The 14723-nt window shown below is 34.7% G+C and overlaps 1 protein-coding gene across 7 annotated transcripts in view; it reads right to left on the bottom strand.

Annotated features, from left to right (window-relative positions):
• LOC134665706 (CUGBP Elav-like family member 1) overlaps positions 1-14723 on the bottom strand; it is a 385067-nt gene that overhangs the window by 350036 nt on the left and 20308 nt on the right. For all 7 annotated transcript variants that reach the window (XM_063522758.1, XM_063522669.1, XM_063522678.1 and 4 more), the window contains exon 2: positions 13095-13126. In XM_063522758.1, the coding sequence (XP_063378828.1) occupies positions 13095-13126 (32 nt within the window). The remainder of the gene's footprint in view (positions 1-13094; positions 13127-14723) is intronic.

Raw genomic sequence — 14723 nt, 5'->3', positions numbered from 1 at the left:
GGTAAATACTTAGCTGGCGTGATGACCAAAAATTAATTTTGGCCTCCAACACAAGAGCATGTTGCTCGGCCTAGAGCGGTATTACGCCAGCTTTCGCTGACGCCAAATAGAAATAAGTTCAGTATAAATATCAATAAAGCTCAAAAAACATAATATGTCCGTTACAAAACTATGTAGATTGAAATTCACTTAATATCATGCTTCAATTGGGATAATACTAAAATAAATCTGTAAATATTATATTTTTCGCATGCAATTTTTTTTACACTAACTGTACGTATTCCAGGCTTGACCTCGCTTATTGTGAAGCCTCGCGAGCAAGATTATTAATTTGACCCGATAATACTCCTTTTATAAGTACTTGTAATAATACCTATAAAAAGGGACATAGAAATTTCATAAATTAGCATTAAGAATATCTTGGGCTTCTTCAGACTTATCAAAAGACTTGACAAATTAAATTTGTAAAAGTAGACTTTGACGACAAGAACGACAAAACAAATTAATTTTGTTATATGCCTCTAAGTAATCAATATCCACTACCTAGCAATTTAGTAGACATTTTTGAAACAACTATGAAAATAAATATTTATAGGTTTACTATACAATACGATAAAAAGAAACAGAAACAAGTTTTATTTAAAATTTTAGTCTGCTAAACAATTTACATAAAAAAGTGGAAAACAGCTTTTCCCTACCTAGTTACTATAAAAACTACTGATATAAATAACTGATTTATCAAAATACCAAGCACATAACTTATAAAGCTATGTTTACAAACACACCCCACCTTGTGGCATTTTCGCATCAAAAAACGTTAGCAACGCGTTTTGAATTTGGAAAAGTGTATTGATTTTAGTCCCCTTCGTTTAAGACATGGGGTGGTATAGGGACTGTCAATATGCTCTCTGCTTAAGGGCGAAAACGCAGCAAACATGCCGATTCTATAGGTATTGAGAGCTTTGCTTCGCCACTTTTTAGGGATAGAGGTGCAGCTAAGTACTTCGAGTATAAGCTAATTATGGTTTCTGCCAGTGTTAGAAGTTTGTTGGTAGTTTTAGTAAATATGTTTTATTTTAGCCTCAATAGCTGGGACTTGCATGAGTAGACATCTGCAACAGAACAGGTTAATGGGCATTTGTCTCTAACGCAAACGTCTCTAAGGGTAACATTCCATTTCTAACCGCAGCTGCATTACTGTCAATTTTACTATGGAAATTGACAATGACAGCGATGCGTTCAGTACCGGTAGTGCAGCAGCGGTTAGAAATGGAATGTTACCATTACTCGCATTTTAGAGTATTTACATTATTTACACTCAGACTCACATGTTCTGAAATTAAATAGGCGCGAGAAAAAAAGTATCCTCAAAATTTCATGAATTTTTGATTCCCCGTGTTAACTGTAAAACACACATTTTAATCGAAATAATCCGAAACAAAACCCATTACGAACCCTAAGGCACCCTCCGACTATTCAATTTGAGCGGATATTTTTGAATCAATTTCCCGGTCGGCTTGCCGCGCTGGGTGCGCGGGCCGCGATCGTGCGTGCAGTTTTACAGCCGTAAGACGCGTTTGCAGTATCATGGTGAAAAACGCGAATATCAAGGTGTCAACTACCCGGATAGAATATAAAAAATATGATCCTATTTGTCGGCTCATTCATTCGTAACTCAAGTACCTAAGCGGGAAGTGTTCGGCAATGTGTAGTTTTATGCAATGGAATATTAGCTATGTAAAAGTATATCAGGCGTATCCTAATTTGAATTATAGGATATGAATTCGATCTGGACTAGATATCCTAGAATTAAAATTAGAATATGCCTGTAAGTGTTATTGTAAAAGTGGGAATAGTGTTAACACATCTGTTTAGGTACTTTTAATAAACTCCGTGATTGATCACACAATTCGGAAGAAAGAACGTAGACCTGTGACAATATATTTTAAATAAATTTTATTGAAAATGTAATACCTAAGCATTTCATTAAATACAATTATTATAAATTAAAAGGTAAAATGCTAACAAAGTTAAAGTAAAATTAAACTTTTTCTCTAAATATCATCTTACATAATCAGACCTCGGACAGAGTGAGCCATTTTTACGTCATTAATGTCAAGTGTAGATGTTAATATAGATATGCCTCAAGATGAAATATTAAAAAGAATTCATGAATAATAATTAAACAAAAATGACAGTGCATTATGTACAAAACGAGTAAGTATTATTTATTTATTCAAATTTTTCTTTGTTATTGGTTATTGTAATAAAGAACTATAATTTTTTCTAGATTTTCAATTTTCAACGCACTTCTTCTTGAGTTTAATATCCACTTATAGATGGAAAAAGACCTTTCTACTTCCACTGAAGTGAGCGGAGTGAAGTTGTACATTAAAATACCGTCCACATCTGTTCCTTCCGAATTTTTTTCAGCATAGTCCCTAAACAGATCTAAGTCTGGGTTTCTAGCTATGACGTCTTCTAATTTCTGACTGACAGAAGCAGACGAAGACCAGCTTATAACAGCTCTCACTTGGTCCAACGTTAAAAATGTATCTACGACGGATATTTTAGATTCCTGTAATTTTTTTAAGGCATATTCAATTATATGGAAATTCTCAACAATATATTTTAGATTATTTCGTAAATTTTCAGTTTGTATAATTCTTTTCGCCACTCTTATCGACATTGCGTCTGACGATCTCAATGCCCATAGGACTACTTTTATTTCGTCAAAATATTTTTCGTAATATGCTGCTGCCGCTAGCCAAGTTCCCCATCTCGTAATCACTGGTTTTGGAGGCAGGGGCATATTAGGATATTTATCTTTAATATGCGGATTCTATTAGGAGCCTTTAAAAATACTTTTTTAACGTTTGAAATGAGCAAATCCACATCTGGATACAGGGAACGTATTTTTTCGGCTACGCGGTTTAGCCCATGTGCCAAACATGTAACGTGTTTCAAATTAGGCAGATAAGTTTTCAAAATTCGGCCAGCCAGCAACATGTATGCAACACCATCAGTACTTAGCACCCGAACATTTCCAATTTTGTAGTCATAAGATTCGCCCCACATATTTTTCAGAGTGTCCATCACGAATACAGATATTGTTTGACCATTAACTTTTGATAATATTTTGCAGGCTATTAAATATGGTCTGTTAAATGAATTCAATGGCTTCACTAAAAAATGCACTATATATCTCCCTAAAGAGTCGGTTGTTTCATCAAGAGAAATCCATATTTTTTCATTCGAAAGATTATCGTGTATTGAACTGATTTGCTTCTGATACAATTTATCCAAATAAACTTTCCTCGGCCATGATTCACTCGGGAGTGTAGGTTGGTTTGCACACTGGCAGCATAAATACTTAGAAAAAAACTGTTTGAAAGCCGGGTTCTTCATTTGTGACCATGGTATGTTACACAAAATGAGGAATCGAATTAAATTGAGATTGAAATCCTCATCAAACTTTCGATAATTGCCATTGTGCATTGGTCCCTTGATGTGTCTTTGCACATTACTTTTTTTAGTTGTCACTTTGGTTTTACATTTTGCACAAAAAATACTTTTATTACCGTCATATGTCATGTCAGGTTCATTTTCAATCCACTTAAGAACTGTTTTTGCTTTATATTTCGGCATACTCAAATTCGGAATAATCTCTCTTCTTAATTATTTATTTTTTATTAGCAAACTCAAATTGCTCACAAATTAAAATAACACAACAGAACATTAGAATGACATTAATGACTTTGTCATGATATTTCAATGTTAAATATGGCATCGTTAAATAGAGTTATTGTCTATCTAAAGAGGTATGATATCATATCAGTTATATTACTTTCATATGGATATATGTAATAATATGCTTATCATTTAAAGAGGCTTGCTATACAATTAATTTGTTTTGCTAGTTATGTAAAGATCTAAATAGAATAATTTAATTCGTTATTCAATTACATCACATCTGCCATTGAATGACTACGTAGGTATGTCCATATTATGCAAACTCTTAAAACAGCTCACCCTGTCCGAGGTCTGGTTATTAACTAATTTCTGGATTTCACGGGCCTATAAATCCCGGTCTTTTGATAGGCTTGCATGGGGATACAGATCCAACACGTAGAGGCCCTTTGGAGAGCTTTAATGTCATGTAGAACGCCTGCTGGAACCCGTTCACAGGCGCAACAATAGACACCCATGAACCGGTCGCAGCAGGCATTGGGACTATTGTAGAAAAAGTGAACAGTGTTCCGGTCTATAGATTGAAGTTTGGGTGGACAATGAAACTGGTCTATTGCAAATAGGGCTTGCAATATCGGATGGTTTCCAATTCCGGAACTGATTTTCGATATTGGTTTCCAATTCCGGAATTCCGGAACTGGTTCCGGAATTAGGGATTATCATAATTTTATGAGACTTTTTTTGTAAAAAACAACAAAAAATTTGAAATTCTGATACTTTCCGTTTATTAAGTATTGTTTAAAATAAATTTAATTTGATGTACGTTTTTCCCACCCCATATTTTACCACGAGTACATCAAAAGGGTTACTTTTATGCATTCCTATGATACGGGCTATTTATTTGGGGAAACTATAGTTGCTAGCAAACCATTTCATGCATAATTTTATAAATTATAAAATAGTTAAATTTAACAGTTCTTACTCTTCCTAACCTAATAGGTAGTGGTGTTGTTTAAGAAGTTGAAGGTCTAAGTTTGGCTTTTTTCCTTCCTAGTTCCTAATTATGATTCAGAATATCATATATTATGGTCCTTCTACAGGGTCCGAAATCGTTGATAGAGAAAACCTCTTTCTCACTGAATCTAAGGTGAAAAGTCCAAATATTATTAAATTTCAATTCTAAAAATTCACTTATGTAGGATTCAGATTAGTCTGACAATTCTAAGCAAGTAAATCGCTTTGCTTTATTATTATTATGAGCCCATAATATTGTCCCACTGCAAACGGAAAACTAAAATATATATAGTAGTATACCCTATAATGGGCGTGGAACTAGTAATGGGACAAAAAAACATAATTCCTCTAAAATAAGTATATAAAAGTAGTTTATAAACACTGGCTGTATATTATCATAAATAAGAGTCCTAGAGCTGTTTCAGTTTGAAGTTTCATTAAATTTGGTTGCTTTTTAAGAAATTGGCGTCAACCCAAAAGTTGTCGTGTCACTGAAAAAAAAATACCACTACGAATTCTTAACAACTTCGCTAAGAGAGGTGAGTTAATTTATTAAATTTCAATTAATTAATACTTGATGAAAACTAGAATGTATTTTGTTAATTGAATTTACCATGAGATAAGGTATACAACACACTATGTTCTGACTTCACAGATGTAAAAAAATAGTGGTATTTGGCCCAATCCCATTAAAGGAGCTGTAAAACTGCGTACCTCCTATGATGGGACATTTGACAGAATGATGCTTGCCATGCCATAATTTCATGTTTAAACAATACAGAAGTAAAATGTAGTTACGAAATATGTCAATCAGGAGGTATTCTCGGACTTCTTGCCCTGTTAGTTAGTGTGGGTCCAATCTTGGTAGCTGAATTTGAGCCACTTTTCGATTTCCGATTCAGTTGAAATTTTGTGTAAGTACGTAATTAAGTATGCAAATCGGATGATAATGCAATATTATGATAACATGGACCTAATCTGATGATGGAGACAGGAGGTGGCCATGGGAACTTTATTGCAATAAACCCTAACTAATTGTGTTTGGGTATATTAGAATTGTCTCGGTGGATCTAATACAATAATAATTGGCTGTGGAAAGAAAAATACATTCAGCGATAAAAGCTTATACCAAAAATTGATTTTTTTGTCGTAACTTATTCCCCATTTCAATATTTTATACTGATAGAGCAATGTCCATTATAGGGGGCCCATTACTGGATCCACGTCCATTACCGGGGGCCCATTACTGGAGCTTTGGTGTCCATGACTGGAGAAAAAAAGCATAGTTTTAATTTGTTAAATATGTGGAAACTAATTGCTGTATCTTTCATACAACACGCCTAAAACATGAAAGACGGATAGGACTTTCATCTTTTAACACGCTAAGCGGTAGACCATTTACATGTATACGGGAAATATCATAAATACTCCAAATTTCCTCTTAAATGTCCCATGACTGGTGCTGTTACTATATATATATATATATATATATATATATATATATATATATATATATATATATATATATATGTATATATATATATATATATAGTTCACTAAATGACTAAGAGGCACGTAATAACGACAAAAAACAACAGTATTAGTTGCTTTTTATTCGTTTCTTAACAATTTTCGATAATAAACGTATTAAAACCAAAAAAAAGTACTTTAATCCAATTCCGGAATTTTCGATATTCAGTGGTATCAATTCCGGAATTGTAATATCGGAAAATATGTCCGAGATTCCGGTATTTCGAAATTCCGGAATTCCGGAATGCAAGCCCTAATTGCAAAGAGGTCCGGACACCTGCCATAACAATGATAACACCGTCATCAAGGCAGGTGGTGACTCGCCGCTGACTAGATGGGCCCCTGAAACTGCCGTCGTAAAGACGACCAGGAGCAACATCGGTGTGAGCGGCTCAGGGGTGTCGAGAGGTGTGCGCCGCTTTCTACCCAGTGGCTGTTACCAGCCACTGTGCCAACTCGCGTCTTATGCATCTTTCACTTCCACCCCTGGAGCATATAGCTCTAGCGACTCCTCTCTGGACGGCCAATGAAGGCAAGCCAGAGGTGAGAGTCCTGCGGGTCCCCTTGGGGTCCACTCCGACCGACGAAGACACGCCGGAGACGGAGACCGTGACCGACTCTCGGGAGCACTCGGGTCCGTGGGGTCGTTACTCCCCAACAGCTCGCCACAAGCTGCCCTGCCTAACTAATTTTATTATTATTTACTTAAAGCAAGCAAGCATTCTACTTGAAACTTATACCAGGTGGCGTATTCTGATTGTAATAATTAACAGGTTTCTGGTTAAGTATAGCAATGTCACCTTCGAGCAACACGGAAGGGAGGCGGCATTCGCACTATTTCCCCTCTGCCGAGGTACAAGATTAGCGCGTCAATTTAATCTAGCGCGGGTAATAAAACTAGTTGCACTTGGATTTTTCACTAGACCGAGTACAGACGCGCGCGTGAACACTGCTGCACAAAAATGCCTGTTTGCTCAGTTTTTTGTTATAAAAAGAGGTCGGGGACATCAAATTTACAAAAAGAAAGTGTTACATTTCACATGTAATATTTTTTTTTACATATCATACGTTAAATTACATTTAAATACAATTATTATATTTTAGTCTCAAGTAATTGTTGGATTTATCGATTTTGCTCGCTCAGTACAAATTGCGGATCGGTCGAGCGACAAATCCGACTTCTCATCTCTCAGAATACAATGACATACTTCAACGAAAATGTGTTAGTGTGCGTGTTGTGACACTAGTCACTCGTCCGTACACAAAAAGAGATCGAGGTTTGCAAGATTTGTCTTTGACGTGTGTCATTTTCTATGTATTTGTGTCGTCATTACAGATTGGATTTTGTATGTAAGTGTGTGAGAAATGCGACTGTGTGCACCTTTCCCCCCGCAAAAAATGGCAGAAAGATTTGTACGGCGAGATATCGCTTGGGCCCCTCCCTTCCGACATGTCGGAAGCCGGTGTTGCTCGAAGAATGTCACCTCTGACACGAACAGATCATACCCATAATAAATCCATAACCTTTTTATTACAATCAGAATACGTCTCAAGGGGTCGTTTAACTGGAAAGACAGGTGTACAAAATTATTTTCTGAAAGGCACTTGTAAAAATAAGTTAGTACAAACAAAAAAATGCTTATCTATGAAATAAATCCCCAGTGGAAGGCTTTATCTGTGATATTTACGATTGGACAATACGGGAGCGTTGCCAGGGCAAATATTTAGGCCTTTTGTTCATTTATTGTTTGTTAAATAGCGCTGCTACCTATTTCAGAGTTGCACTTCATCCTATAATGAAATTGGAGCAGGCAGTTGTATTTTAACTTCAAAGTTAGGTATGGTTAATCTAAACCAAAACTCTTAAATAGTAAATATGTACCTATCGAGTGTATTTAATGTACCTACCTATTATTGTGCCATCACGCTCAGCCGAAATTGGCTGTTCAATACTACCGCTATAGAATTTCCAATTTAGCAAGAACCCTAAATGGCATAACAATCGCGTGTGGTGACTGTACCTTCAATAACCCCGATCAAAAGTTTTCCTTTCAGAAGTTATGCATGTATCCCCTTCTAACATTACTCGTAACATAACTAACTCCCCTCTCATGTTAATAACCGACATGACGAGGAAAGAGAACCGATACTAAAGCATCAAATTATCTCCGTGGCCTTTCCGCGTTACGATGCGCAACGAGGATGGAGCCGAGACCTTGGTGCATACGCTTTTCCTTTGTATTGGTCTTTCGGCTTGATTGGCTTTTCGGTGAAGGAAAACATCGTGAGGAAACCGAACTAATCTCAATAAGGCCTAGTTTACCCTCTGGGTTGGAAGGTCAGATGGCAGTCGTTTTCGTAAAAACTAGTACCTACACCAATTCTTGGAATTAGTTTCCAAGCGGACCCCAGGCTCCCATGAGCCGTGGCAAAATGCCGGGACAACGAGAAGATAATTGGTCTAGTTGCTTTGCAATATTACTTTAGCCGGTAATTTCATCTTTCGCATGGAAGAGTTGTAAATATTTGTGGCTCCTTGTCGTCTACTACGTATAGTTCGTCGTTGCTATATCTATGAGGCATATTGTATTGATTGTCGTTGCCACTGCTACGGCATTCTGCTCGACCGCCCATAGAACATGGCCCGGCTATCGGTATTTCTAATTTATCGATATTGAAAGGTATTTGAATGGCCTGTTATTATGATACAATTAAAATGATACAAAAAGTATATATCGCAGTCAATTTGCGCTTTTAAGGCAACTCACTGTTTCGAGTTTGTCTGACATAGATAAAAGCATTGTATTCTTAATAAAACCGTATACTCTAGTAAGTATTTCAGAAATCCGCACTCACTCTTCCCTCAACCAAATTGACGCGCCATCCAAATGATTGATTACTGTTTTTTTGTCTCGCCCAGTTATTTTATTGAAATTGATGGCTTGTTCAGTCCGCCAGACAGACGTTTATGCTGGGATCGAGTGATTTTTCTTTTGGAAATCTATTGATAAAAAAACTTGTTTAAATGTTTAAAGCACAATGTGCATGTAGCTTCAAAATCAATTGAAAATAGCTAATATCTATCAAGCCATTTCATACTTTGGCAATAGATATAATCAACGCATCTTGCTCACTGTTGCTTCAATAGAAGATGGTTCGAGTTTGCAATTTTTACTATCCCGCTTTTGAAGTTACGAGTATGTCTTGCTATGTTATAGATGATCGGCAGTAGACAGGTTTTATAATGTTAAAAACTCGAGAGACTCGTGTGAAAAATTATGAAAAGGGAGAAAAATGATTTATCTAAATTTTTTTTTATGTAAATCTTAGTTTACTGGGGCATGTAGATGTAATGCCTGCATAATTATTAATTACAGTTGACTTAAGGTTATTTTTGATATAAAATTACACATACATGTTCATCTTATCCCGTGTTTTTTTTCTTGTATAAAACTCGAATTTTTAAATTGTTATGTATTCGAAACCGTTTGTTTTTGTTGTGCTTTATATTTATTTATATAATTAAAAGTTATTCGTTATAAATGCCTTATTAGGTAACCAGATAATTACAGGTTACGACAGTTTTGCAACTCTTTTCAAAGCCTGCGCTATGGGGCTTCACTGAGTTCTCTTGTACGGTTTCCTGTAGGTACAATAATAAGTATTTTAATGGTCGATCTTTCTGATTATTTTTTTCTTTTTACAAAAGTAACATTTGGCCTTCTTTGTTTTTATGCAAACAGATACTATAGTAATGGAACTTTTATTTGGTTACAAATTTTATTTTAGATCATAATACGTTTTCTAATATTATAAAGTAGGTATACTATGTATTTTTAATAAATAAATTAATAAAACATATATTCTTGAAAACAGCATACTTTAAAATGAGTACATTCTCCACCAAACTATATAACAGTTTGTTGGCAGAATTAGGCTAGGTACCTATAAGTAAGTATCAAGAGTATTTGTTTCTGAGTTGTGGATGTTGTGTTTGTATCTATCTATATAAGCATATCAAGTATGCATACCGTCGCCTAGTGCCCCAAGTACAAGTTTTTCTTTGTTTGGGGCTAGGTCTATTTGTATTAATTACGCTTGTTATAATTATTGTTGTGATCAAAAATTTTAGCAACATAACACTAAATAATTTTAAATAAAAAAAAAATATAGTTCCAAACTAAGTTTAGGTTGTTTACGTTGATTTTGAGGTATTTTGCAATAATGATTCCTGTAGTAATGAATTCTAGGTACTGGTACAATGTCATTAAATATTGAAGCAGGAGGAAATTAAGTTTCTTTTTTTAATACTTTTGGCATCCTTCTTAATGACTCACGATAGTTTAGTTATTCCATCGTTCTGTTTTTAGCTGTAGCACTAAATCCGGTGTAATAACTGCTAAGGCAATCAATCCAGACGGCGCGTAATTTACATCAGCCTGATGAATAAGGATCAGACAGCATTGCCCTGCGAGAATTGTGTACAAATTGCTTTTCTTTGAATTTTAACCAAACGAACTTCTAAAGGAAAATGTACCTACTTTAAAATAATTTGATACTTGTATTATTCTGTGTATTGTGTATAAATTGTCAACACGCAACACTCAAGATTCCATTTTTGGAACCACTCTCTACGCTCGTGGTTCAATTTAGCAATCCATCGCTTGTTCGGGTATCAATTCATTTATATTGCTTATGCTTAAGGGGTTCTCATCTACTCAAAGGTTAACTGGAAGAAATCCCTTAAAGGGATAAGTTCGCCTTTGTACTGCCTATCCTGTGCCATAAATTTGTGTTTTGTACAATAAAGAGTTTATACATACATACATACATACATAAACAACAACTTTGCTTCTTGACATCAAAACTATATCTTTTTGTTGCCATTCGTCCGTACGTCTAGTTCGCGCTAATACATGTACAATCACCTGCAATAATAGGTTACACAACAAAAGCCGCCAAAATATCTAACACTACCTATCTTATTTGTACTTACTAGAAAGATTCTAGGTAGGTAAGAAGTTGACATTATTTAGATATCCAAATGTGCGTTTGAATTGGCTTAGGTCTCACTGTAGCAACCTGCCTCTCATATGAATTCAGTCATTCATATTTTTATGTGGTCACTCAAGGTTCTCAGTAACTGTATTTTGTTTCAAGCTTTAGAACCATTTTTATGAAGTTAATTCTACACCCTATACATAATAATGTATAGGTATATGTTTCTTTTTTTACCTTAAAGGTAATAATGAATACAAATAACATAATAATTAATTCCTAGTTAAAAATCATAATTTAATTAAATAGTTAGTACCTATTCACTTTAGATTACATTACTTTCTTAAAAAAGAGTCATCCTAAGCCATAAGTACTTACATATAAATGAATGCGAATCACATCTTGGTATATGGAAGAAGTCCAAAAAACTTTTCAAAATAATCTAAACTTAGCCGGGACGGTAAACTTCTACGCTACGTAAGTGAAAAGTTGCAAGCAAAATTACATTTCGTTAAAAATATATTTCGCTCTGTACGGGTGGCAAAGGTAAGAAAATCAGGTGTTCCAAAAGTGAGAATCGCTAAGGGTAGCTGTGAGTTGTTTCAAACTTTCTTTCATGGCACACAGAAAAGAATGAGTACAGTAAGTTTGTGTTCGTATTTTTTTGGGTTTTAGGATTAAATAATCGTTATAGTTTCATTATATCAATATTATCAATCCGTTCAAAATATATTTTACTGAAATTTGGAATATTAGTAGCTGTATTTTGTCTGGCACTTCTTAATTTAGCAGGTACATGAAATAAACATTTAAACAAACATTTTATAGGGGGGTGGAATTGGAAGAGTTAATGAATTTCTTTAATAATTGAAGTAAGCAATGCGCGAATTCAATGATTGCTATTGGCATTATCCAGGCGCTATACCTACTTTAGCTGCTGTCACTAATTGACGAAGTCGCGAGCAAAAGCTAGTTTATGTATATTCGAAGTCGGTACCAAGGTATCATACTGTACGTACTCCTTTTGTTTTTTCCGTACCGTATACGGATTGTTTCTATAACTATCATTAAGACGCGCATATCATGAAAACAGAGTATGATGTAATGAAAATGGCAGAATTAAGACAGTACAACAGTTTTTCCCAAATCGATTAACATTCAAGAAAGCCCTGCGTCGACCCTTGAAAATTTCAATACAACTGTATGCAATTGCAAACAACGGAGCAAACCAACAATGACTTTCCAGTGAAGTCTGCGTCTACAGTTGAATAAATGAACTGTTCATCTGAACAAACCATTGTCTTGTGCAATACGGGGTGCATCCTAACTTTGGTCATGAATCAATATTTGTGGGCCAACATTATTCGGAGAACTTTTGAGGTTTTATGTCGAGTCAAATTTGTTCGTTGATGGAACGTTTTCAATGTAGTTTGAAAGCTTGCTTGAAAAACTTTAACTTAATTCAAAAAAGCGAATACTTATACACGATTGTTTAAATTACGCGATAAAAGAACGAGACTTAAACTGAAAATTATTATTTATATATCATGCTATGCCGGGATTTCTATTATTTTTTAGGGATTTTGAGTAAACACTTTATGCTTTTGAAATCACAACCGTTTGAATGCATTTCTTTCAAGTGAAAGAATAGGTACTCTACATTTTAGTTTGCTTTAAACATATATATTATATTTCTAAAGAAAATCCTAAAGAGAAGTGATTGTTATAATGTGTCTAATGTCTTTATGTGTTTTGAAGTAACAAGACCTTTGTTTCGGTAATACTGCGAGAAATTTGACAGCGAAAATTATCAAAGATCTCGAAACACAAAAAATAGAGTTTTTAAAATATTAAACACTTACTTATATGCTCCAGTTTGTCGATTAGTGTAGACCTGCAATAAAAGAAAAATATGATTATTGCAGTAGGTACTTGTAAAAAATAAGGGAAGCGAGATCTGGAGTAGTTTGCAACAAACTATTGCAGATTTGCGAACCAATGTCATAAATAATTATATTTTTACTTTAATAACCTTTATCAGAGAGTAACTTACAGTTTTTCTTTTTGTGAAAACGCGTCTTATAGTTAAAACTAGTTTTCCGTGGCTTCCGTGAAAACTAGTTTCAACTGGGATTTTTCATTCAAAACTAGTTTTCGCAAAGTGCCTTGTGTGCCGCGTGCTTCGTTATTGTTGATCATAGCGCTACTTTTTTTATAATTATTAAAACTTATTAGGAATATTTCACAGACCTTTTTTTGCTGCTATTCAGTTTCGTAAACTAGGGGAAATACAGCAGCAACAGATTACTTATAATTTGTAACATGATAAGTATGTAACCCATAAAGGATAAGTCCCAAAAATGCCTGCAAAGAAATGTGGCAAACTAGTTGATCTACTGGAATGAATTTTTCATACCGTACATGTCATAATTTTATTCTGTCACTTTCGGTTTAATTCGGCAAAAAAGGTAACTAAGTACCGATTTGTAAATTTCTTAAGATTGAATACACCATTTCTTGACATACCTATCTAATTATTAACAAATGAGCCCCTAAATCTAAGAAGCTTACAGAATTAATTCGCGAGTCTTACTCCATACGGCAGACTGGCAAATTTTGCGATATAGAAAACAAGGCATTTCCTCGCTAGAAGCTCACATTGCCTTATGGATGAGACATACGGGAATTAATTTTATAAAACTTATGCAACATTGTTGCACGCTGTTGTTAATCCCATCCAAGAGGATATATTTCTGTTAATTTACTAACTATAATTTTTAAAACGATAACGAACTAAGTATAGCGGCATTTAACGCCACGAGGCATTATTAGATGTATTAGTCAACTTTAAGGCAACCAGTGACTAGAAATAAAAATTTTCGGAAGCCTTAGGTCTTAAATGGATACTTATAATTTAATAATTCTTATGAGAATAATGAATCTTTAACCGTATACTTAAAGATTCTAAAGATATGTTTCTCTGCCATCATTTTTATCCAGATTCTACGTTGTAAAATAGAAAAAGAATATCTAAAACAGTAAACTAGTGATCCAAAGGACTCGAGCCTTTTAGCTCTTTTTTTAAGACTCGCCTCATTTCTTGACGCCTTAAAGGCTAAAAGCCTATTTAGCTCTTTAGCCCCCGAGCCTAGTTCTATTTAAGAGCCTAGACTCTTGGGGCTTAATAAGGTTATTAGCCCCAAGAGTCTAGGATCTTAAATAGAACTAGGCTCGGAGGCTAAAGAGCTAAATAGGCTTTTTTTAGGGGCTTAAGAGCTAAATAGGCTTTTAGCCTTTTAGGCGTCAAGAGATGAGGCGAGCCCTAAAAAAAGAGCTCCAAAGGCTTGAGTTTTTTGGATCACTAAAGTAAACTATTGTATGCATACCAAATTTAAGCACGAGTTGGTGTTACTCAATCGTAATTATACTCCTTCTTAAATATGAATGAATTTAAATTATTTGTAACAGAATGGAAGACCTTATTTAACTAG

The sequence above is a fragment of the Cydia fagiglandana genome, chromosome 1 (genome assembly GCF_963556715.1).
Source record: "Cydia fagiglandana chromosome 1, ilCydFagi1.1, whole genome shotgun sequence".
NCBI lineage: Eukaryota > Metazoa > Arthropoda > Insecta > Lepidoptera > Tortricidae > Cydia > Cydia fagiglandana.
The sequence above is the reverse complement of the archived record's forward strand: the minus strand, read 5'-3'. Positions and strand labels throughout refer to the sequence as shown.